Source organism: Erithacus rubecula (assembly GCF_903797595.1).
Source record: "Erithacus rubecula genome assembly, chromosome: 6".
NCBI lineage: Eukaryota > Metazoa > Chordata > Aves > Passeriformes > Muscicapidae > Erithacus > Erithacus rubecula.
In genome coordinates this window covers 28,138,538-28,161,612 of record NC_136688.1, presented here as the reverse complement: position 1 = coordinate 28,161,612, position 23,075 = coordinate 28,138,538, and the positions used below count along the sequence as shown (strand labels likewise).

Here is a 23,075-nt window from a genome sequence, read left to right as displayed (position 1 = left end):
CCACTGGTTTTCCTGGTTGGTTGTCCCTCCTCTACATCACTTTTTCCTGTTGCCATTGAACCTTGACCCTCAGACCCACCTCTTCTGTCCCATATTTAACCCTGTGCCATCATCCCAGTGTTTGTCTTGTCCCTGGACCCTCTTTGAGATGGTGAGGTGTTCTTGGCAGTCCATATAAAGGCCCATCCTTCACCTTTGTTCGTCAGCAATTCAATAAACGTGCTCTGGGCTTTGAGAATGCTGGTTGCTCACAGAGACCTGTTGAAGCACACCACTTCAGGATGGGCACTCAGTCACAGTACAACAGGAAATGTGGGACTATCCATTCAACTGGCAGTCCAGGTTTATGCTAGATTCCAATGACCGTACAAAACAAAGCACTATACCTTGAGGGATTTGTGTGAAGGGAAGAGAGAGGGAAAGAAACAGGCAGAACATGTCCATCTGACTATGGGAACTCAGGTACTGCCAGACCCCTCCAGCTTTCTCTCCTGAGCAGGCACATGATGCATTTTTCTTCTGAGGAAAAGTCATGTGAGAAAGGAAGAGTTTCAAAGTAGTGCTGGCTCCTGCTGGGTGATCTGCAGTTCAGCTGGTCAACCGTGTCTGGTGCATCAGAGCATAGGCATTGGATGGAGAAGCTGGGGCCAGGCTGTGACTGAAAGGGACATACAGACCTTTTCTTTAGAGGAGAATAAACCAGAGACATGATCTGAGTTACTGCAGTGAGATTGCAATGCTAACTCAGTGAATTAATATAAAAATGCATAAAAATCTCCATTGTAGAGCAAGACTAAGAGGTTTTGCAGAAGCACTGATGATACAGAAACTGTAACTCTTAAGGTATATAAAGCATTTGTACATTCAAAATACAGATGCAAGTCAATGGAAAACAAAACTCTGATCCTACCCCAGAACCAGTGAGAGCTGATATGGCCACACCATGCTAGCATAGATCAGATCATTAGAAAAAGTAGCTCCTTAACCTTTAATAAGCTTTGTCATCTTATTTCTGCTAAGGAGAGGGCCTTATTTGCTCAGAAAAGTGTTCTGGAAATCACCTGTATTCATTGTGAGCTATCAAGATGTCTGTATCTCATTCCTGAGTAAAGAAAAAAATAAGGAGGGAAATAAAGATGAGTTACAGACTGAAAAAATATTGCTTCTATAGAAGAATTTTTGCCAATGCCAGCCATTAGCTGCTTTGTTGCACTCTTTGGACAATGTGTGTGCTAACTGCCTAGTCTGCTAGGGAGATCATCCTACCTTGACAACTACTAGTGGCAAAGTTAAAACAAAATTCGATGCTGTCAAATTGTTAAATTTATTTAATGCAGCATTTTCTGTGGGTTCCGTCTCTACTTCAAATAGATGCAGCTAGATGGAATTCTAACAGCACAGAATCTGGGAGATACTGGGAATCGCAAAGGAATTTGAAGAAATTGGGTGCTCAGATTCTCTCATTTGCAACGGAGTTTGGGCTGGAAACTTGTTTTGTTTTTAAGAGTGAAGACCTCAAGCCTGGATGATCGTGACCTGAATGCAGCAGCTGCCTGTGTACTCACTGTCCGGATTTTGTGGTGCCACGCTTCTAACCTGCCTATTTCTCCCCACACACAGGGGAAACAATCACTTGTCGTTATTATTCCTCTGTTAATTTCTCAATACTCTCAATTTGATTTGTTCCCTCTTTGTTTCCTTCCAGTTTGCCACTTTGGAGGTGCCTGCCTTTTTTTATTTATTTTCCTGGCTGCCTTTGTTCTTTACTTCCCATTCTATCTGGTCCCTCAGACCCAGGGGCTCCCCGGTGCTCTGCGTGTGGCAGACTTCACCCCGCTGCGGCTCGCTCCTCAAGCCCTCCCTGGCCGCAGACAAACCGCACTTTTCACTCCAAAAACCTCCTTTAAACGGAGCTGTGTTTTCAGTATTTTGGCCAGTATTTTGTCCCGGCCGAAGGCACGTTGGCGCCTGCAATTCAACACAGACAGCCCGGCGCTGCTGCCGTACAACATGGCGGCGCCCACCGCCCCCTCGCACCGCCGGCACAGAGGAAGCGTCCGCCACTGTAAGGCTCCCGGTGTGTGTGGCGACGGCCCCGCGGGGCGTTCCTGCAGCCGGACGCAGCCGTTCCGCGGGACGCAGGCAGCGGGCGGATCGGCGGGGCCGGGCGCGGGGAGAGGCTGCTGCGCGCACCCCGGACAGGCGGCAGCCGCGGCTGCAGGTGCGCGGTGCGCGGCCCGGTGTGCCCGCGGCCTCCCGCGTGCTCGCTCCCGCCGTCCGGGCCTCTTCCCGGCGGAGATAACCGCGACCGAGCCTAAAGCGGGCAGCGCGTTCCCCCTGGCGCCGACGGGAGCCGCGGACTCCCCGCCTGCCTCCGTCCCGCCGGGCCCGGCAGCGGCCCGGGGAGCGCTCGGCTGGGGTCCCGGCCCGCCCCGGGCCTCGGAGCGCCGCTGCCGGCGGGGCTGAGGGGCCGCGGTGTGTTACCGGGTTTGTCCCGCCCGGAAGGGGATCCGCACTAGCATCGCAGGCACCCCGGTTCCCTGACGGGTACTGGCTGTTGCACCGAGGGCGAGGCCTCGTTGCCCGCGGTGTTGGCGCTGATTTTCGCGGTGGGAGTGGGTGACCTGTTGCTCCGGGGGCGCTCAGGCAGGGCCCGGGCCGTGCTCGGTGCTGTAGCGTCGACACCCCAACTTCTGCTTGTGGGGAGGAGAGCGCAAGGACTGCCCTTTAGAGACAGCGTGGTGGGTCGGGGAGGTGGGGATGGAGGGGCAGGATTGACTTCAGTTTATTGAAGGAGGTAGGGATGGAGGGGCAGGATTGACTTCAGTTTATTGAAGGAGGTAGGGATGGAGGGGCAGGATTGACTTCAGTTTATTGAAGGGCTACTAAGCTTCTCTATGATACAGGGGCAGCTGTGTTAAAAATAAGATGCTGCTGCTTTAGGGCTTTTCAATGCCTGAAGAGCCACTTGACCCTAGTATGGATGTGAATGTAACAGATAAATGCCCGTTATTTACTAATGCGTGAATGGACATGCTTATTCTGCAGCAATTTCATTTGGGCCTTGTTTAGGTTGATCTAGTTGCGAACTGAACTAAAAGATGTTGATAATAACCGTGACTAGTTTATTTTTGGAATAGCAGAGTTTATGGAAGCACTGAGTTGTATCAGTTAAATTTCATGGATTCCCTTTAAGGGTTTTAGTGGTGTGATCAACAGCAGCATTAAGTCTCCTCTTCCTGCTCAATCCATCATTGCAGCAGTCTGTCTCCAGGACCCCAGTCTAATTAAAGTGGGACCTTTTATCTGTCGGGATCACAAGTTGTGACTAGAACCTTCTAATGATACCATTGCATGTGTTCAGTATCTCTAAACATGTTTCATTCAGTTGTCTTTAATTTCTTCTTTTATTTTTCTCTGCAGGCCATGGTGAATTCCCACAAAGCCATTTTGAGAGGGTGAGGTGAAGGAAGAGAAAGGGTAATAAGAAATGGCCAAGCAAACAGCCGTGACGATTACTTTGGCGACCCTGCTGGGCGTTGCACTGGGGGGCCTGGTTTTGTGGAAAGCAAGCCAGTGTCGGAAAGGAAAAACACGCTGTAGTAGTCAGCAAGAGGAAGCAGCAGACAAGTCAGGAGATGAGAAACTCATTAAGGCAGAGGATAAGAAGGTGCTTTCCTTCTTCAGATCTCCCACCTTTTTCTGGATAGAGAGGACTCTTGATGCAGACATAGTGCTCATTTCAGAGCAGGAGGAGTGGGATCATGTAGAACCATTGCTGAAGAAGGAGCTGGAGAAGTGGCCGGTTCTTGGAATTGATTGTGAGTGGGTGAGTGATCAAGAAGTGCCTCTCCTTCCTTTAGATTGCAAATTGCATGGGGAAATCATTGAAGGTGGAGCAATTCCTTTTGCTTAGACGGATACCTCGGGGCTTACTGTTGAAACTGTGATTGTCTGTCATGATGGCAGTGAAGTAGCTGCTAATTTTGATTCTTCTTACATTTAAACATGATGTACTTGTTTACTGAGTTCCTGTGATAAATCGACTTTACTAGATATAGTAACAGTTGTATGGCTAAATATAGCACTATGTATTTTGTGTAATATCTCTTAAAAGGTGATTTACTAGAAATATTTGGGCTTACACTATTTTAAATCCAGCTACATATTTAAGAAATAATATCTTAAGAATGTTAAATCCAGAAAGAAGGATAATGCTGATATGTAGATAAAACTCACTGGGACAACCAGAAAACAAAGTTCCTCTTCTGCTTGTACATTTGCATGTGTGATATCTCAAACAGGCTTAAAGTAATTTATAAAGCCTGCCTTTGCCATTGTAGTGACTGGGAGTTTATTCACTCCACAGTCCCTCAGCTAAACAATGTATTTGCCATAAATTTATATAGTGGGTAGCTTTGTGCTGGTGTGGATTCAAAAATGTTTCTGATTTCTTCCACCAGCTCAGCAATGAAGGGGAAGGGTGAAAGGGTGAAAGATTCTCTTGTGGAAGTGTGGCAAGAAGTAGCCTGGGGACAATAATACTGTGAAAAAGACATAATTTGCAGTGAAATTTTTAGACACATGTAACAATACTTGACCGTGTAAACTGATAAGTATCTCCTGCTTTCAGTGGCCTTTTTTTACAGTTTGCTTCTGCTCCAATATTACTAATAATAAGGTAACCCAGACTCTAATTTTTTATATCCTTACAGGTATCTGCGGATGGAAAAGCAAATCCTGTGTCCCTGTTACAGATGGCTTCTTCCAGTGGCCTCTGCATTCTTGTTCGGTTGCCCAGGCTTGTTGCCAGTGGCCAGACTCTTCCAAAGACCCTGTTGGACATCATGGCAGATAGTGCTGTGTTGAAAGTTGGGGTAGGATGCTGGGAAGATGCTTGCAAATTGCTTCATGATTATGGTCTTCCAGTCAAAGGGAGCATGGACCTCCGCTATTTAGCCATGAGACAGAGGTGAGTGCCTGAAGACCAGAGGTAGATCCCTTTGAGGCATCTTTTGAGTTGGAAATATTTCATAGGTAATTTGCATAAGCTGAATGATATCAGATTGGTATGTCTGGAATTCTTAGAGTGGCTTTAGAGATGGGGCATTGATAGCTGCAGCCTAACAATGTGTCATGCTTCTATTCTGTGGTCTTAATGGAAATGAAATCTTCATGAGGATTTAATTTGCTGATTATGTCCATTAGTCTTCTCTCACAGACTGGTACCTTTGTGGACTGCGCTGTGTATCATGCTTCATGTCCAGGCACAGTGATGTAATGCAGTGAGAGTGAACACTGTGTCAGCAGATGTTTGAATACACTGCCTAGAAGTGTGAGTTAAATGTGCCCAGGGCATGTAAATAGAACTGTTGAATTTCAAGATTTCTTGAAAAAAATACTAAATAAACTAATTCCAGTTTTCTCTTTTAATAACAATTCTTCTATGGAAGGGTTACACTTCTGTGGAAAAGTTATCACAAATGTGATGCTGTTTTCTTATCTTTCACTCTTCCTAAAACAAGATGCTTTACTTGCAAATATTCTTCATGTACAGTTATATGTGTGCCTGGGTGTGGTGTTAGTGATCTGGGCCATGGGTTTGCTGACCTGTTGGTGCCTTTTTAGCTCTGAGAATGGACTTCTTGTCTGTAGTGGCCAGGGTTCTTCGAGGCATTCCTGGTTCTTGGGCTTCTCGTGAATCCCTTGGATAAATGGTCCATCACTGTGTGATGGATCTATTTAGTTCAGAAGTGAGTAGTTCAGAGCCAAGCACTTCAGCCTTAAATATTACTAACTCCCAGTCTTGCTTGCTTTGCATATTGCAGACACAAGATAATGACTAAATCTAGAAAGGACATTTTAGTGGAGGGGAGGGAGAGGGCCTGTAAAACTGACAGGCAGCTGTGTGCTGTTTGAGTCATGCATCATGTGCATTGTGCTCTCACAGGTTCAGGCTACGTGAGGCCATATGAATTTGCATGAGTGTATAGTTTCATTTTTAATATGTTTGTTTCACTTTTTTTGTTGAACTGAAGGAAGGATCTACTTCACAACTGCCTTAGCCTTAAGTCTTTAGCTGAAAAAGTACTGAACTTCCCACTTGACAAATCTCCTCATGTGCGTTGCAGCAACTGGGAAGCAGAAGAACTGACACAAGATCAGGTGTGTTCTCCACTTGACTTACTGTTTTGAGAGGGAAAGTAACCTTCTTACTTGAAAAAGAGATTTTGCAGCAGGGAGATCTGAGCCTGTTCAAATTATACCTCAAAACCTTATGTGTGACAGGGCCTAAAGTTAATTTTGGACTCTCTGACTGCATTTCCCTCCTTTTCCATGAAGATAATTTTCTGCTATTCTCCCTGGATTCTTTACCCTTTTTTTCCTTTAGTCCTGAAAGGTCTGTGAGGCAAGATCCCTTGAAGAAGTGTTTCTAAAAACCTCACCTTTTTATTACTTTCTTCTGTCTGTAGCAGTCAGTGCAACATTACAGAGACACTGAAAATCTTGTTGACCTTCTTTGGAGCATCGTTGTTTTCCCTGACTTGCCCGTTTCTTTAGTCAAGCAGCACATGCCTGCAGAAGCAATGACCAGCAGAGGGAGTTACAGGACAAAAAACCACACTGAATACTCAGCCAGTGTGCCAAAAGGGAACTTTTTATGAGAGAGGGATTGATGGAGCAGGAGGATGTCTGACCTAAATATATTTTCAGTCCCTTGCAGTTCCTGGGGGCATTACCCCCAGGTATATAGTGATGTTATGAAAGTGCCACACAACTGGCAAAACTTCATGTGAAATTCAGATGGAAATTAATCCAGCTTCTGGTTTTACTGTACCTTGTGCTAAAGACTGATAATGCTGGGAGTATGCTGTTTGTCAGTATCTTAATTTCTGTGCTTTTCTGCAGGTTCTCTATGCTGCTAGGGATGCCCAGGTCTCAGTGGCTCTGTTCTTCCATTTGCTGGGATTTACCAGCCTCCCTGCTACATCTGAAGGTGAAAACTCTGTCGCTGCTTGGGAGAAAGCACGGGGTAGATGCCAGGGCTTGATGGATATCCCATTTAGAGGAAGAAAGAATGGCAGCACAGGAGAGGAGAAGAGTGGAGAGGGACGTTCTCCTCAGAAAACAAAGAATCGTAAGTCTTGGATGAATGGCCAGCCCTCTGGCAATCAGCAGATGAGAGATCCACGCAGGCAGAAGCGAAAGCCTCTGGGCGTGGGATATTCTACACGGTGAGTATGTGAGCACATTTTACTGTTTGCACTGCGTGTGGAAAATCCTGAGTGTTGCCTCATGCTCTGGTCATTAAACAAAAGAGATCACGTGAGCTAGGAAAGGGAACACAGGACCTAACAGTCATGGGGGTCAGATCCTATTTCCTCACTTTTTCCACACTTTTTCCTCACTGGATTCAGGATTACCATCCTTACAGGCAATTTTTTTGGAGTGAATCCTAAATTGTTATGGGCTTTTGCTAGCAAGAATTCAGGTTTTTTTTAAATTAAAAACAAGTTGAAAAAGTTGCTTTAAGCTCAGTGAAGTGGAAGATGTGGGATATTTGTATGTTTGGTTTTCTTATAATATAATCTAATAAAATTAATCACTGGACCTAACTAAAATTGTATGTAATTATTATCAGGGAAAGAAATACATTTTACAGTATTTACAGCAATATGGCTCTGGTCTGTAATAACACTGGATGTGGTTTCAAAAGTCCTTTTTCACTTTTCTGTTTAAATTTGTTTAGTTTTAATGTTTATTCATCCAGAGTTGGGAAGTACTGACATTATCATGGTAACTGAGTTGAACTGTTGATGCTTAGTAGAAGGAGATGTCCTGTATCTTTTGTTGGGTTTTTTCTCCTCACAGACCTCAGAAGAAATAATTTTGTCAGATTACATAGCCTGTGAATCAACATTTTTTGCTGGTAGAGCTCTGCTGAGTACTATTTTGTACAGTCTCACTGTAGAGAGGAAAGGAAACTTTCCTGCAGTGTATTGGACATGTCTGGCCAGTTCCTCCCAGGTCCTCTCTGAGCCTAGCCTGCTCCACGTTTCAATTTTGTATGAAGGAGGTTGGCAGAGTAAGGAAGTATTTTCTGCAAAACAGAGCCCATCCACACACTGCCACAAACCACCAGAGACTGCTCAAGCAGGACTTTTGCACTGCCAAAGGTTGGGTCCTGTGTTTGAGGGCATCAGCTCAGCTTCGTTGTTCTTCTGAACTTGTGTTCAGGTTCCCAGTGCTGCAAGAGTGTTTTTAGACCATTTCTCTTGGGTGAATAAAGTAATTGATATTCACACTAAATTTTAGAAAAGGTTTCATAATAAAACATTAAAATCCAGGCTTAGGAATCCAGTCCTTGAAACTGCCTTGCCTGTAAGTTGATGCTCTCTTTGAGCTTACTCTTAGCTCATCATCGTTTGTAACTTCAGTTCTCTTTTGTTTTCTAATTCAACTTTTTTTTTTTTTTTTAATGCTGTCTTCATTGATGTCATCTCTTGAAAATTTCAATTCAATAGTTATAATTCTTTTGGCAACGGGAAAGCAAAGATACCTTAGAGTCAGTTGGTGAATCCTGGATAAATGTTCAGATGTACTGCTTCCTTGAGCAGCAGCCTACAGAGTCTCAGCAGCCTCAAGTTTTGGTTTAAGGATACTGCTGGCATTCAGAGGAAGCTGCCTGAATTGCAATGTGGCACACAGGGCTGTAGAAAGCTCTGGGCTTTTGTGTTTAGCTGCTGTAATACTGCTCTTGTTTCATAGAAAATCTCCACTTTATGACAACTGCTTCCTACATGCACCAGATGGACAGCCCCTGTGCACTTGTGATCGCAAAAAGGCTCAGTGGTATTTGGACAAGGGGATTGGAGGTAGGCATACCAATTTTCCTGTTGGTATTTGAAATCCTCTCCTCTCCTCTCCTCTCCTCTCCTCTCCTCTCCTCTCCTCTCCTCTCCTCTCCTCTCCTCTCCTCTCCTCTCCTCTCCTCTCCTCTCCTCTCCTCTCCTCTCCTCTCCTCTCCTCTCCTCTCCTCTCCTCTCCTCTCCTCTCCTCTCCTCTCCTCCTCTCCTCTCCTCTCCTCTCCTCTCCTCTCCTCTCCTCTCCTCTCCTCTCCTCTCCTCTCCTCTCCTCTCCTCTCCTCCTCTCCTCTCCTCTCCTCTCCTCTCCCTCATAATGGAGCATGAATTTTTTGTGTCCTTATTGGAAGTACTGTTGGGGATTCACTAGAATGACTCTTGTGTTGTAGGATTGTTATTTTAGCTTTCCAATACAATTTGTCGTGAATATTTTCTCTTTGCCTTTATCCTTTTAGAGCTAGTTAGCACAGACCCTTTTGTTGTGAAGCTGCGGTTTGAGCCTTCGGGACGTCCCGAGTCTCAAGTTGATTATTATCTTACAATCAAAGAAAATCTCTGTGTTGTATGTGGCAAGCGAGAATCCTATATCCGGTGAGTTGTTCAGTGGATAGGAGAAAAATGCATCTTCTAAAACAGGACTGAGGTCTGCATCAAGTTTGGCATCCAGAAAGCTTGGTTAACAGCCTGAAACATTGTGCTTGTTCATGTCCTGGGTGGGACACTGTTCGAGTGCTGTGCAGTTGTTTGGCTGTGTGAGATTCTGAAGAGACCAGCCTTTCCTTTTACTGAGGCAGGAGATATTGATCCTAGGAGAGATCAAAGCATATGGAACATGGTGTGCTGCAGTTTGAGTGAAGAGGCAGCAGTGTGCTGACACACACTGGGTGGGGTGGCATCCCCTTCCAAAAAGACCTGTACTATTCCTTGCACTCCTTAATCCTTTATGTTTGGAAAGTTTAAGTGAGCCTAAAGCTCATGAGGTCAAATACAACAAGATTTTTCTCTTTGTCTTTTTGTCTGCTACTGATTAATTGAGAAGTGTACTTCTCATAGTGCATTACTTTTTTTTTTTTTTTACAGTATGAATCTTTAATTAAAAGTGATAAATTTTTGGAAAGAAAAAGAGAGCAATGCAGAAAATCTGGAGAGAGAACTACAAGTGAATAAAAATAATTACTTTCTGTACTACATGTCCTGGTAATCTTTGCATACCTGGACTTTTAGTTTTAGTTTTAGTTGACCATTTCTGGAGCAGGAAGAGGAGGAACTGGGGAGCAGCAGCCCCAGACAAATGCAATGAGCTGCCTGTTTTGTGTTCTCTAGGAAGAATGTTGTTCCTCACGAATACCGAAGACACTTCCCCATCCAGATGAAGGACCACAACTCACATGACGTGCTCCTGCTCTGCACATCCTGCCATGCCATCTCCAATTACTATGACAACCACCTGAAGCAGCAGCTGGCCCAGGAGTTCGGGGCTCCGATCGGCTCTGAGGAAGGCGTGCGTCTCCTGGAGGACCCTCTGCGCAGGCAAGTGCGCTCGGGAGCGCGAGCCCTGCTGAATGCAGACAGCCTGCCTGACCCTCGAAGGGCAGAGCTGCTGCAGAGCATCAAGGACTTCTATAACACAGACACAGTCACTCCAGAGATGCTCCAGGCAGCAGCTGGTCTGGAAACCAGGTATAGCAAGCCCAGGTAGGCTGGGTGTAAGGTTTTTAGTCGTTTATATTGCATTTCTTACTGGTTTTGTTTTTATTTATAGCCATTTCTACTCAACTAACCACTGGTCTCTGAACCGCAGCTCTTGTTTCTTTCCCTCTTTCCCTTCCTCCTCACCAGTCATCTGTTCCTGTTTTCCATCTTCTCATCCAATAATTTAGACTTCTTCTGAAGGACAGATCAAGAAAAGATTCTGAAGGACAGTCATATCAGAAGTCTTCTCTTCTTTACTTTCTCAAAGCTTCCCCAGATATCTTTTCTTAACAAGTGTCTAGTGTCTGCATGAAATGAGCATCTTCTCCTTGTTATGCTCGCTGTTGTTTGTAAAGTGCGGATGCTGTAATTCTAAACCCATCCAGGCAGGGAATTCAGTGACAGGCTCAGCGCTGTGAAGGGTCTTACAACTCTTGCCTTGAGAAATTTGCAGTCTCTTGAGGAGCTTGTAATGGACCTTAAGAGCTTTGTTTAGTGTTGCTGTAAAGAACACTTTCTCAGTTCAGAGAAACCAGCTTTACAGTGTAACTGTGTTCCAGAAAACAGTCTGGCATTAAAGCAAACCTTGAAACTCTCCCTCTAGGTTAGTTTACCCTTTGTCAGTAATTAAACTCTGCAGCTGAAAAGTATTTTCAGTGTCTTGCTGTTCACTGGAGAAAGATCTGGAGTCTGACAGCAGGCTCGTGTGAAAATAAATTGTGCTTGTGTCCTGGCAGGATCTGCAATGAGAGCTACGTGCCACATGGACTGAAGGTGGTGCAGTGTTGTGCTAAAGGAGGCCTGCGCTCTCTTATGCAGCTGGAAAGACGCTGGCGGCAGCATTTCTTGGACAGCATGAAGCCAAAACACCTCCCAGAGCAATGGTCAGTGGACCATAACCATGTGAAGTTGATCCAAAAGTATGGGGAGGATCTTCAGATCAAGCTGTCATGAAACTAACTTCCTGGACTCTGGATAGTGTCTAATGGACATATGTGACTGAAGATGGAAAGACTTTTTATTTCTGTGTCTCCACTAACACCTTGGGCCTGGGTTTGCTAAAAGACAGTGGTAGATCTGCCAGATTTGCCAGTTAAATTTGACAGTTTGTATTAAATCCATTGACTTGAGCTTTCAGATGGTTTGGAAATTTAATCTTAGCCTGTCACTTTGTAGTTCCATGCAAGAGTGATATCATAAAGGAGTTTTTCTGCTCAAAACGACTATGAAGAATCATTTTCTGGCCCCCAGGATGTCTGTTGTCTCTAGGCCATCTCTCATAATAGAGTGAGTCCAGAGAAGGGCAACAAAAGCACAATACATGAATGTTTCTAGATTTTCTGACATACATTTGTGCCCTTGGCTTTACCTTGAGAGTCTTCTTGATAAAAAAATCTTCTTTGTTTTCAGTGCAGTTGAACTCTTAGGAATTCTTCCTAGAGAAGTCTTCCTGCCAGAGAGAGATTCCTTGTTTGGAAGAAGCAAACCAACCTTATTTTTTTGCAGATTCTGAGCTGTCTCAGCATTGTAAATAGGCCTAGCAAGTTTCCTGATGGAAGGTGCCTGATGAGAAGTGCACTCACACATGCAGGGCTGTTACAGAGGCAGGGTGGCATAACTCCTGACTGGAGTATTGGAATGGAAGTGTCTTGGTTTGAAAAGACAGGCATCTGTTAAGGAAGGCAGAAGCCTCTCTTGAAATGGAGAAGGTACACCCCCATATAAATGCAGTTATGCAGTAAAACAAAACCCTGACAGAGTCAGACACCCCATCAGTCAGGATGCTGGTAGCAGTCCAGTTAAATGGTGGCTGCAGTCTTGGAGTTCAGTTGAAGCAGTGGTCCTGTAGAAGGGTGCAGTTTTCCTCTGAAGATCTGCTGCTGATGTAGATGGGCTTGGTCTTCCTCTGGGAATCCAATGGAAAACAGCTGCCCTGATGTCCCAAATTCCAGATTTTATCTAGGTAGGAAATGCTTGGCTCCACCCCCTGGGTGGAGCATCACCCAATTGGCTGATGTAATTTTACCAGTCATGCAGTGGGACTCAATGGCCCATTAACAGAAGGTGGTTTCCTGGACAAAGGATGGGTAGTGGAAGAGATGAAGAAAACTGTCCCACCTGGATTAACAGCTGGACCATTAACAGAGTTATGAGGGGTGGGTTATGGATGAGATAAGGAGCACTTCTCTACCTAGTTTCAACAGGTGGTGATAGAATACATTCTGAATACATTCTGCTGGTTATATCTTGCATTGCAACCTGAGGCAGGAAGGATGCAGGCTCTTTAGGAAGAGCAGGCACTGGAGGCAAGGAGGAGGTGTCACCTTCTATGTCAATGATTGGTTGGAGTGCATGGAACTCAGCCTAGGAATGGATGAGGAGTCCATCAAGAACTTAGGGGTCTGGATTAAAGGCAGGGCAGGGACAGGTGACAGAGGGGATCCTTGAGTAGCACTTGGTGAGTACCTTTTCATATCAGACTGAGAGGAAAAAATTTAAGTTAAAGAACAGAAGCTTTTAAGAGGTCTGACCCCACGTGGCAAAAAAGGGAAAATCTGATGTTCTGTACCTGGATTTGACATGTGTGGTGGTGAGCAGGTTATGCTCTCTTCATGCCTGTTTCTCTGTCTCTAAAATGGGAATAATAATACTTAACTATCTCACAAAGGTGTTGTGAGGCTTAATTAATTCATGTTTTTGTAAAATGCTTTGAAAATATAAGGTAGTGTATGCTAATTATTACTGTTGTTTTTTAAGTTGTGCTGCCATCTAACTTCCTGAAATATTCACGTTTTTTGTCTGGTGCTAGATCTTAGTTAAAGATAACTTTTTAAAAATACACACTCCTTTCTGTAAAATTCCTTTTGATGATTTTGATTGCATGAGATGAATGTGCTTCTACTGAATGATGAAGCTATGCTCAACTTTTATAAGCCTCTATAAAGAAGTTTCAGTAAAACTCTTATCTTCACACTGCTGTGTATAGTGCAGTTGACCCACATTTTTTAATAATATTTGGGCAAAACCCTAGACCTGCTGTGATTGTGGCTGAAGCTGTACATTTTCAGATAATTTAAGAAATTTCACAGGCCAGGGGTAAAAACCCTGTTTGTAGCAGAGACTGTTTGAGATAAGTAGGAGCCATGAAGAGAAATGGTACATTAATGCCATCCCAGAGAAGCTGCAATAACAGCATGAGGAATCAAAGATTCATGATAAATAGTACTTATCACAGAGCTGCAAATGAGATAATTTTCATTATAAGGGCAATTTTTTTCCTGTACCACTGGCAAGTCTTAACAAAAAATCTTGTAGCCAAATGTGGTATGTCTCTGTGCTCATTCACACAGCTGATTATAATCCCAGCAAGACCTTCCTGCCTACAGCAGCAGTTTGGATATAACTGTTTCTCTCCAAAGCATTTTGAGCATGTGTTCAGATAGTGCTATATCCTGTCTCCATCTGATCAGGGTGTTGAGAGCTCTCTGTGTGACTCAGAAACTCCTTTTCTGTCGTCAGGAGTACAAGGTGTCCATTTCACCTCTTTGTTCTCCTTTGTTTTTTCTCCCTTTGTTCTGATACAGGAGCTCCTGGTCAAACTCTTTAATGGAACCCATTGGCTGACCACAGGGTCAGGTCTTTTCTGTTTGTGAGACAAGAAAGTTATGTGGAGACAGGAACTGGACTGCAGGTCGTCTATTTTTAAAGAGCCAGTGGTATCATTGAAGAGGGTTTTTTCCAAATCACTTGTTCAGAAATAGAAAACAGCAAGGAGAACTTTCTTCACAAATATTTTCTAAACTAAGATTCTTTGTTGTTTGTAAGATATCCTTTACTTGCATGATTTTAATTCAATCTGATAGAAGAGGGGAAACAATATATTTGTTATGCAGAAATAGATTTGATTTATTTTAATATGATTTTAAATTTTCTACTAGTCTATAGGTAAAACTTCCTTGTATGTCTCAGTTGCTAATTGTTACATTCTATAAATATTTACTCTTTTACCAAACTTACCACTTTTGAAGTTCTCTTGTTCCTTTCTTGTGTGCTTGCTTTTTCTCTTGTTTCCTTGTATCTTACTCAGTCCTTATGGGTCCACTGTTCCTTACAGTAACACCTGCACCTCACCCTCTGAGTTTCCCTTTCCAGTGCCCTCCCTGATTTGTGTCAGAGACCAGCTGTGGAAGAGCCCGTGCTGGCAGCAGTACTGTACTTCTAAGCAATGGGAAGGGAGCTTGCTCAGGTATGTTTGAATAGTGGATTCAGGTGCAGTCCTTGGCCTGGTCATTTTGGTCAGTCATGGCTACAGATCTACGTTTGTTCAAATGAAACCTTAGATTTTTCTCAGCCTGAGCATTCATCTAGGTTGCCCCAAGTATTTTACCTTAACTGGGACAGTCCTGCACTTAAACACACACATCCATTTTGTCTATGCAGGGGGAGTATTGGCAATGCTCTCTGTACAGGCTGGCTTTCGCAACATGGGATTTTTCTTTCTGTTGCTTGTCACTTCACATTTTTAAGTTGGTCCAAAGTATACTGTTAGAGATGGGGGAGAGAAATTTTCCATTTTACTTGGTACTTGGTGCCATCTGCTTCAAACTGGTCCTTGCAGGTTAGCAGGGAGCACACCACATCTGCTGAGATCCCCAAACCTCTCTTGGCTTATAAATTCCCTGCAGAACTTGGTTCCATCCTTTTTGTTTCGTGTGTTTTGCCCATGTGAAACATGTTCTTCTGTAAGAATATGACTGGGTACAAATTTCCAGAGACACATCTCTGGAATGGGAGAAGCAATGGCCCTTGAAACCCTTCCTCTGTGGGCTGCAAACTGATTTCTGTTTTTCCAAACACTACAGTTTGTGATTTTTCTTGGTTTTTCAGTAACTTAGACTTACTGCAAGGTGCAGGATTTACCAGCTGGGCAGCATTGTCTGTTGGAGGTGCAGTAGGTGCTGCACTTTTGAGCAGACTATACATGACATGTTAATTATGCTGCTGACAGTCTTGGCATTTGGAGTGCCTTGATTTTCCTCCTTTGACAGTTTCTAAAGGTCCCAGCTGTCACGTTTGTGACTGACAGGACTGAAGACAACATATCCCTGTGGGCTTGCATTTTTCTCTGTTTGGTATTCAGTAATGGCAGGGATGGGAAGCTCCCTTCCTGTTGCATTTCTATTGCTCTGGCTCCTTGAGTATCTGAACTTGGCACTGTGTGTAACATGGTTTTGGTGGGAGTTTTCCTGTGAAGGCAATGTGGTTGCCTTGAGAAGTACCTCACTGCCTTGGCCCCATGCCTCAATGTCTTGGAATAACTGAGTGTTTTCACATGCAAAGGGAGTCTCTGTAACAGGGAGTCACCTCCCTGTCTGCAGTGTTCTGTATGGGTTTACAGGCACCTCTAGTCTGAACCAGAAAGTCAATTCTCATCACTGCTCCTTGATCTCCCTCCTTTGGGCCTCCACAGTTGTCCAGACCTGTAAGACCTTCTTCATTCCCACTGGCTGCCATCCCCTTTGATGTTCCTTGGGAGTGAAGACTATTAAAAGAACTTTCTTCTACTTAGTTCAACACTATTAGTATAAGGACTTTTCCTCACCTTGAGGGGTACATTGTCCTGGAGAAAGGCAGTTTGAGCTAAGTGTAAAGAAGATGTATCCAGCTTTCTCTGGGACTTATAAAAGGAGCCACAGTGACCCCTCTTGTATTAGCCCTGCATCAAGGGAGTTTTGTTAAATGCTTTCACAGGCAAGTGAGCCAGCATGGTTAAGCTTAGTAGAGGGGGAAGGAAACTGCCAAAAGCCAAATAAACATGCATGGAACACAATTTCACTTAATCAAAACATATTCCTCTATCACTGTGAATTCTATCATGAAGAACAGGCACCTCTGGGAAGGTTTTTCTGTGCCAAGATTAGTGCTGCATCCTCTCCTGCCACTTAACTGTAATGGAGCTTGTTTCTGTCTTGAATTAGCCAGTGTGATGCTACCTGGGGTCTCAGTGGTGTTGGTCGCCAGGAAACAAAGAAAAACCATCATTCTCTTACTACTTTCCTTTTCAAGATATTGGATAAGTTCAGCTTTGAGACATGGGGGGAGTAAAGAGAACAGGAAAAAAAAGAGGATGGAAGCTTTTACTCTAAAATCTTGAGATCGCAAGATGTCATCTTCAGATAACAAGAAGCCATTTCGTTGCAGAGGAAAAATTTTGGCTTCATCTAGGATGATAGGAAATATGGCTTCTATCTTCCTTTTCTTAAAAAAAGTGAAAGATTGTGCAGTAGTTAAGAAGGAAAAAAGGAGAAGGCATTTCTATGTCTTGGCACAAATGTGACAAACCTGTGAAAAGGGTACTAGGCAGCTGTCAGAAATGCAGGCTTAAGAGAAAAACTGCCTGTCCAAACTCCCTTCACAAAAAACCCTGCTGCTCTAAGAAGCTGCTTCACATTGTGTCATGCTCTGTGGGGATCTCAAATGTGTCTGTTTCACATTGATTAACAGCAAGTCCTTTCCAATTGATTGTTTTTTGAAAAATGTCAGACAGTACTTTGCATTAGCTGAGATCTGCAAGTTGCTTTTCCTTTTTCCTCTGTGCCATGACTCTGTCCAGGACTTCTAGCCGTAAATAAAAGCAAAGAGACTGTCTGACTGCTGAGGCGTGTGAAAATATGAGTGGGACTCCCTTTCAGTGCACTAGGAATAAAAAAATCATTATCCCTACTTATCTAGGAAGGGCTATGGAGAGGTGAAATCTGAGCTGTAAGAATGTGTATATAGTTTTATGTCATATTGTTGCTATTCAGATAATGTTTTCCATATGTTTTAGAAGCTTTATACTGTCTTCTGTCCCCCTCTGGTTCTCCTGTGATATATGAGTAGCAAGACTAGATGTTGTTCAGCTGCATGACTCAAAGCACTCTGCTGATGTCTTAAAAGACCAGCTCCATTTTACAGATAGTTTCCCCACACTAGTAGTAGAGTGGGTCCAAGCAGTAGAATTGGAACTTAAGAAATCCTTACAGAGCTCTGGAAAACATCAGACTGGACTGCCAGTCTCTTCACAAAATGTTTATGAGGGAGAAAACTGCCTTCAAGTGCATCTTCTGTGCACCATGGGTGATGGGGAATGACAGATCCTTGATAGGTCCTCAAGAATACCCAAATACTCCTTTTTCCCCTGCCTTGCAAATGGACATTGGGACTCTTAATGCCTCTGGGCTCTGGCCCCATTGGCTCCATGCCTCCATTATGCTCTACTGCTTTTAAGGTTTCCAGTGTATAATGAAATATTGGAGTGTGTTCAATTTTGGACAAAGAAACCAGCAAGTGAGGTAAATACAGGTAGATAAACATAAGAGCTAAAATAAGGTGTGTTATCTGTATTTCACTCAAGTGGAATAATCTCCAATTAAAACCAGAAAGATTTCCTGCTAGCCTCCAACCTTTTGCTGAATGTTTTTCACTTCCAGCTGTGTCCAGTCAGTGAGTTCACAGCAAAATCTTATTCTCGTGGTGGCCTGTAGTAGGAGACAAGGAAGAGAAATGGCCATAAATAGTGGGGTTGGCACCCAGCTACTAACCTTGATTGTCTCTTGGCCTGCCTAGCCCTAACCTTAAAGGGAAAGAAACAGAGGGAAGCCTGAATGGGTTCTTGTCCTCATTTCTGCCTCTTTTCCTGAAAACTTGCCACTCTGGAAGGTGTCCTGTGCTCTGCAGGGAACAGCAGTGTCGAAATGTGGCTTATGAGCAAAGTCTAGAAGAGCTGAGTTTGTCTTCTTTAGGGGAAACAATGGAGGGACAAAGAGATAAATAAGAAACATGTAGTGCAGAAGAGGAGGGGGATTTTTTGGTGTGCTTTCTAGTCTAGCTAGGACAGGAGGTTATGGCCTTAAATCTCAATGAAGGAGATTTCTGCTAGTCATGAAGAAAAACTTCCTTACAGTATGCACTGCTTCACAACACAGGTCACATTGCTTTCTTAGCAGCAGACTGACTGCTCCCCAGCTGCAAACCATCTGTGCTGCCCACTGACAAACCTGGAGGTGATAAAAACTAAAATATTTTAGCTACCTCTGTGCACGGACGCTCTGCTCCCCTACGTGCCATGTGCCTTCAGTCACCCACTGCCAAGACAAGACATGCAGAGCTTCTCTCTGAACTACTTTAATTAATGTGTGCCTGCTCTGTATTTTTATAGCTCTTAAAAAAAATAGCTGTGAGTGGTATCTTGCATCAGAGGGAGGTTTTATATCACTGCTGTGAAGCTTGCCATTGCTACTGCTGAGGAGATGACCTTGGCACGTGTTCTCTCCCCTTCACTCCTCACACTATGTATTAACACCACACTTGGCACTTTCAGTCAAATGCTTAAAAAAGGACACAGAAGCCAAATGAGGATTTTTTTTTTAATGCAACTTAGCAGCTTTCCAAAAATCCCTGCTTCCTTGAGAAAAATTGCAAAAACAAACCTCCAGAACTAAATGAACATTCTCTTTCAAAGTATGTGCTCATTTTTCTTTAATCTCAGAACTTCACTTAGGGGAGACAATGGAGTCAGTAACCTCACCTTCACTTTTATAGAAAAGCCTTACTTTTCTATAAAATTCCTAAGAGTTTGCTGGGGAGATTTCACCACTACCCCCACCCCATGAAATTAAATGGAACTGCTGTACAAAGAAGCAAATTGTGCTGGAATAAGGTGGGAAATATATGCCAGTAAAACCAGCACAATTTTCTCACTTGCATCCTGAACAAAGATGAAGGAGAAAGCCTGAAAAATACAATCAACTTGAAGGGAATTCCAAAAACCACGGGGTGCTGTGTGTTAGGAATACTACAAAAAAAAATACCCCATATTATCCATGAGGGCAAGGATATATGTGTAGTAATTGCTGTGCTGGCCTGAAGCCAAAGTCTAGTTCAAGACAGTTTCACTGACCTTACTAGTCAGTAGGGCGAGCTTGGTTCTCCCCAGATAGTTTGGTTTTCCCACTTCATGTTTTCAGGGTGAAAACTGACTGATATTTCCTGTGATAGTTTGAGGAGAGCTAGGCAGAATTTTTTCCACAAGCCTCCTATCACCAAGACATGGGGCAGTGCCTGCTTTGCTGGGGCTGAGCTGTATGGCCAGCAGGATTTAATTTCACCTTCCCCTCTCTAAATACCCAGCAGTGAGTAGACTCTCAATGAGTTGCCTGTCTGAAAAACGTCAGCTAAAGTGACTGCACTTGTTCCTGCCAACATGAATTCCCAAACTTAATTTAGGGTTTGATGAGAGAGGAGAAAGTCCCTGATGATACAATACTGCTTCAGTTTGCTTCAGAAAGGCTCCTGCACAGAGGAGCTGTTGGTTAGTTAATAGAGCATTTTACAAGGAAGAACTTCAAAGTCTTCACACAGAGTGAACTTTGAAGAATTCTATGCTGTAGCTAGCATTTTGTTTCTTTTAAGGATGAAGGATGCAGAGAGTAATGGTAAATGTAGAGAGAGTCTGTTGATGAAATGCTGGTGTTCAGGCAGATTTGGTTGTAACAAGCTATTTTGCATGATTTCACCCCAAAGATTCAGTGCTCTTGGTGTGCTGATTTGATAAGGAAGAAGGAGACTTCTCCACCCTCCTTCCTGTATTTGTCAGTGGATTGTGGTGATAGCGACATAAAAAGATGTTGGGAAGCATTGTCAGAAACACGTCACCAGACTTCCCAAGTTCAGTGTGTGGCAGAGGACTAGAAACTCATTCTATGCGTGCTAACCTCACTGCTCTGCTGATTTGACATGAAGGAGACAAAAAAAGGCATTAGTGCTGCTTTTGTGGCCCTTATTGCCCCTGCTGAAACTGCCTGCCTATCAACAGCTGCACTATGTGAGCAAGGCATTGCAGGGTAGCTGGGTGATGAGCCAGCTGGGGAGATGGACATCAGTGGCAAGGAGACAGATGAACAGGTATCATTTGTTCAGGCTTGAGGAACACCATGGCTGGGTCTTCAGCAGTGAAGTGCTAAAATGTCAGTGGTCTTCACTGGCTGTGGCCTGTCAATGCCCATTGAGAAGCATTGAGAGACCTATTTTCTAGGCTAGTACTGACCATCTGGAGAGGACCCTCTGATGCATCTGTCTCTGTCATGATAGGCAGAAATTCAGACCTGCTTGCATAGCCTTCATTATTATTTTGATTGCAGGTGGGCTTTTGGATGGTCTTTTTGTTTATGTAACTGAAATGTGACCTGATGTTGTCAAGAGAGGTGCAAAGGCCTGTTTTGTGTTAATAGCTTATTCCCCTGGTAATGTCATGCTATGAACACCTTGAATCCAGCAGCTGTGTCCATCCTGAGGAAGCTGCCCTGGTTTAATGCTATGACTATACTAAATCAGCATTACTTTTGTATCTACAAGCTTCTCTCTCTTTTAGCAGTGAATAGTATAAGTAAGTAAATTACACTTTTCTGACAAAAGAGAATAAAAGGCATTACATGTGTGTGTCTCCACCTCTGGCTCCGGGCTATATGCATTTATGCACTGCTGGCAGCCTGGATTCCTGCTGAGACATAGCAACCTGCTACAAAGGAGCCTCCAGGGAATTGGGCACTGGACTGTCACTGAACTGAGATGGAAGGTTGTCACATCACTGGGGGCCAGCAGGAGCAGAGGAGTAAGAGACAGTGCCAGGGAATGGACCTCTTGACTTCAGTCACTGCAGCTGTTGTTCCTGTTCCCTGTTAATTTCATATCAAGGAGATCCATAACACACACAGTGAATGTGGGAAATGTATCACTGTCCTTCAGGCAGCTACCTGGGAAGTCTGTTCTTGTCATTTCTAAAACCTCAAGTCCCTGGAAAGGGGTGCTGCCTCAGGAGCTGAGCTGATGCTTCAGCAGGTGGGGTGGTGGTAGGGCATTGCACCTCAAATGCAGCACAGCTGGAAACAGTGTAACAGGGCTGGAAAAAAATATTCCCAAATGCATCAGAATAGTTGGGAGGTGAGGAACAGAAATAAAGTGAGATTGGAGCATGTTGAGGAGACCAAGCTGCTGAACAGGATTTTCAGAGCCACGGCCGATCAGTCTTCAGAGGTGGGAGGAAAGTTCTTTCCTTAAGGTGTGTCTTTTGTGTCCCAGTTCTTAATTTCTGATGTCTCTTGCATCCATAAACTATATTTTGAATCTCGCTCAAAGCTGTGGAATCTTGACTTCAATAAATCCACATCCAAAGCATGATGTGTGGGCTGAGGTCAAGAAGTTAAAAATTCAGCAGAGGTATAAAATGAAAAGTGTCTTCAAACCCTTCTAAATCTCAGTGCACTGGCTATAGCTCATTTATTGACTTCTGCTCAATCTGTGGGCAAAAATGAATGTGCACAGTCTGCCTCAGTTCAGTCCATGGGAGATAGTGCCAGGTCACTGATTTCCATGTTTTATTAGTGAAAGAATTGCATATGAGCCAAAAATGAATTACAAGTTTTGTTATTTATATTGTAATGGCTGGTGGTCTAACCATGGATGGAAATTTGTGTGAGCCCCAGCTCATGATGAATGGACAATGACCTAATAGTCTGATGTCATCACAAATCATTTCTGTTGCAGATGATTTAAAACAACTTCAGATTTAGATCAATATGGTGTTAGTTGCACCCCAGATAGCAGATGGTCTGTCATTATTTTTCTTTTCCCACAGGACCCCAGATTCACCAAGTTCTTGTAAGGCACTTTGTTCTGTTTTATCTGCAGTAAGAGCAATCCACTTTCTGTTCTTGCTCTTCTTCCTCACCATATAACTAACATTCATTTGCTTTTCTTTACAGCAGACTTGTTCTGAAGCAGCCAATGCAGTACTGAGTGTGCCTGGGAGAGGAACAGCCCCCTGGATTTTCCTTACAATGCATGGGACACCTGACTGCGGAATTCCTAGTTTTCTCCAAAATCACTCCTCTGGTGAGCAGTTTCTTGTTGCACCTCCCTCTGAGACTCTATGAGGCTGGACTGTAATTTCCAGATCCAGCTGATATTTTTCATTGTGATTCCCATTTGACATTCTCAGCTTTACTGGTTAAGACCTCCAATTTCCCATTCCTTGCATCACAGAGGGCCTTCAACCTGTGATATGTAAGTTTTCTATCTAAGGCTAGTTTTCTGCTAGCAAGCACAGAACACATCTTTGTTCACTGTTGATCACACTCTCATTTGGATTACTCTAAGGTTTTGGTTTTTTTTTTATCCACATGCTACAAAGAACGTGAAGAAGGATAAGGCAGGTGGAGGGAGATGGAAAGATGTGGAGCATTTGTTTCTCTCTGCTTAGGGAGGTTGCAGAAGTTCCTGAGGGCTGGAAAGGTATAAAAGCAAACTCATCCTTCAGAGTTTGTTGGGGGCCAACTGTCCCTGTGGGTCACATCTGTCCTGATGAGCTCCTCCCTGCACATGATAAAGAGAACCTGGTGCCTCCTTCCCTCTGTGTTTGCTGTACTCAGCTGCCCCTGGGGCTGCCAGGTAGGGAAGAGCAGCCTCCCATCTCTGGAGACA

The 23,075-nt window shown here is 43.9% G+C and overlaps 1 protein-coding gene across 10 annotated transcripts; it reads left to right on the top strand.

Annotated features, from left to right (window-relative positions):
• Positions 1-1,970: 1,970 nt before the first annotated feature.
• Positions 1,971-22,480, top strand: EXD2 (exonuclease 3'-5' domain containing 2). Of its 10 annotated transcripts, none has more exons than XM_079309674.1 (9): positions 1,971-2,065; positions 3,424-3,829; positions 4,716-4,972; positions 6,039-6,165; positions 6,910-7,235; positions 8,770-8,876; positions 9,320-9,455; positions 10,188-10,544; positions 11,294-11,776. In XM_079309674.1, exons 2-9 carry the CDS (start codon positions 3,491-3,493, stop codon positions 11,508-11,510), a joined length of 1,866 nt encoding a protein of 621 aa, XP_079165800.1. In that variant the 5' UTR covers positions 1,971-2,065; positions 3,424-3,490; the 3' UTR covers positions 11,511-11,776. The 10 variants fall into 10 exon arrangements, with proteins under 10 accessions (XP_079165800.1, XP_079165802.1, XP_079165801.1 ...); XM_079309676.1 differs by having other exon boundaries at positions 1,979-2,077; XM_079309675.1 differs by lacking the exon at positions 1,971-2,065 and adding an exon at positions 2,089-2,157.
• The last annotated feature ends 595 nt before the right edge of the window (positions 22,481-23,075 follow it).

Coding starts and splice junctions, on each gene's coding strand:
- EXD2 (XM_079309674.1), top strand. CDS start 3,491: ATGGCCAAGCAAACAGCCGTGACGATTACTTTGGCGACCCTGCTGGGC. Junction 4,973..6,038: donor TATTTAGCCATGAGACAGAG/GTGAGTGCCTGA, acceptor GTTGAACTGAAG/GAAGGATCTACTTCACAACT. Junction 6,166..6,909: donor AAGAACTGACACAAGATCAG/GTGTGTTCTCCA, acceptor GCTTTTCTGCAG/GTTCTCTATGCTGCTAGGGA.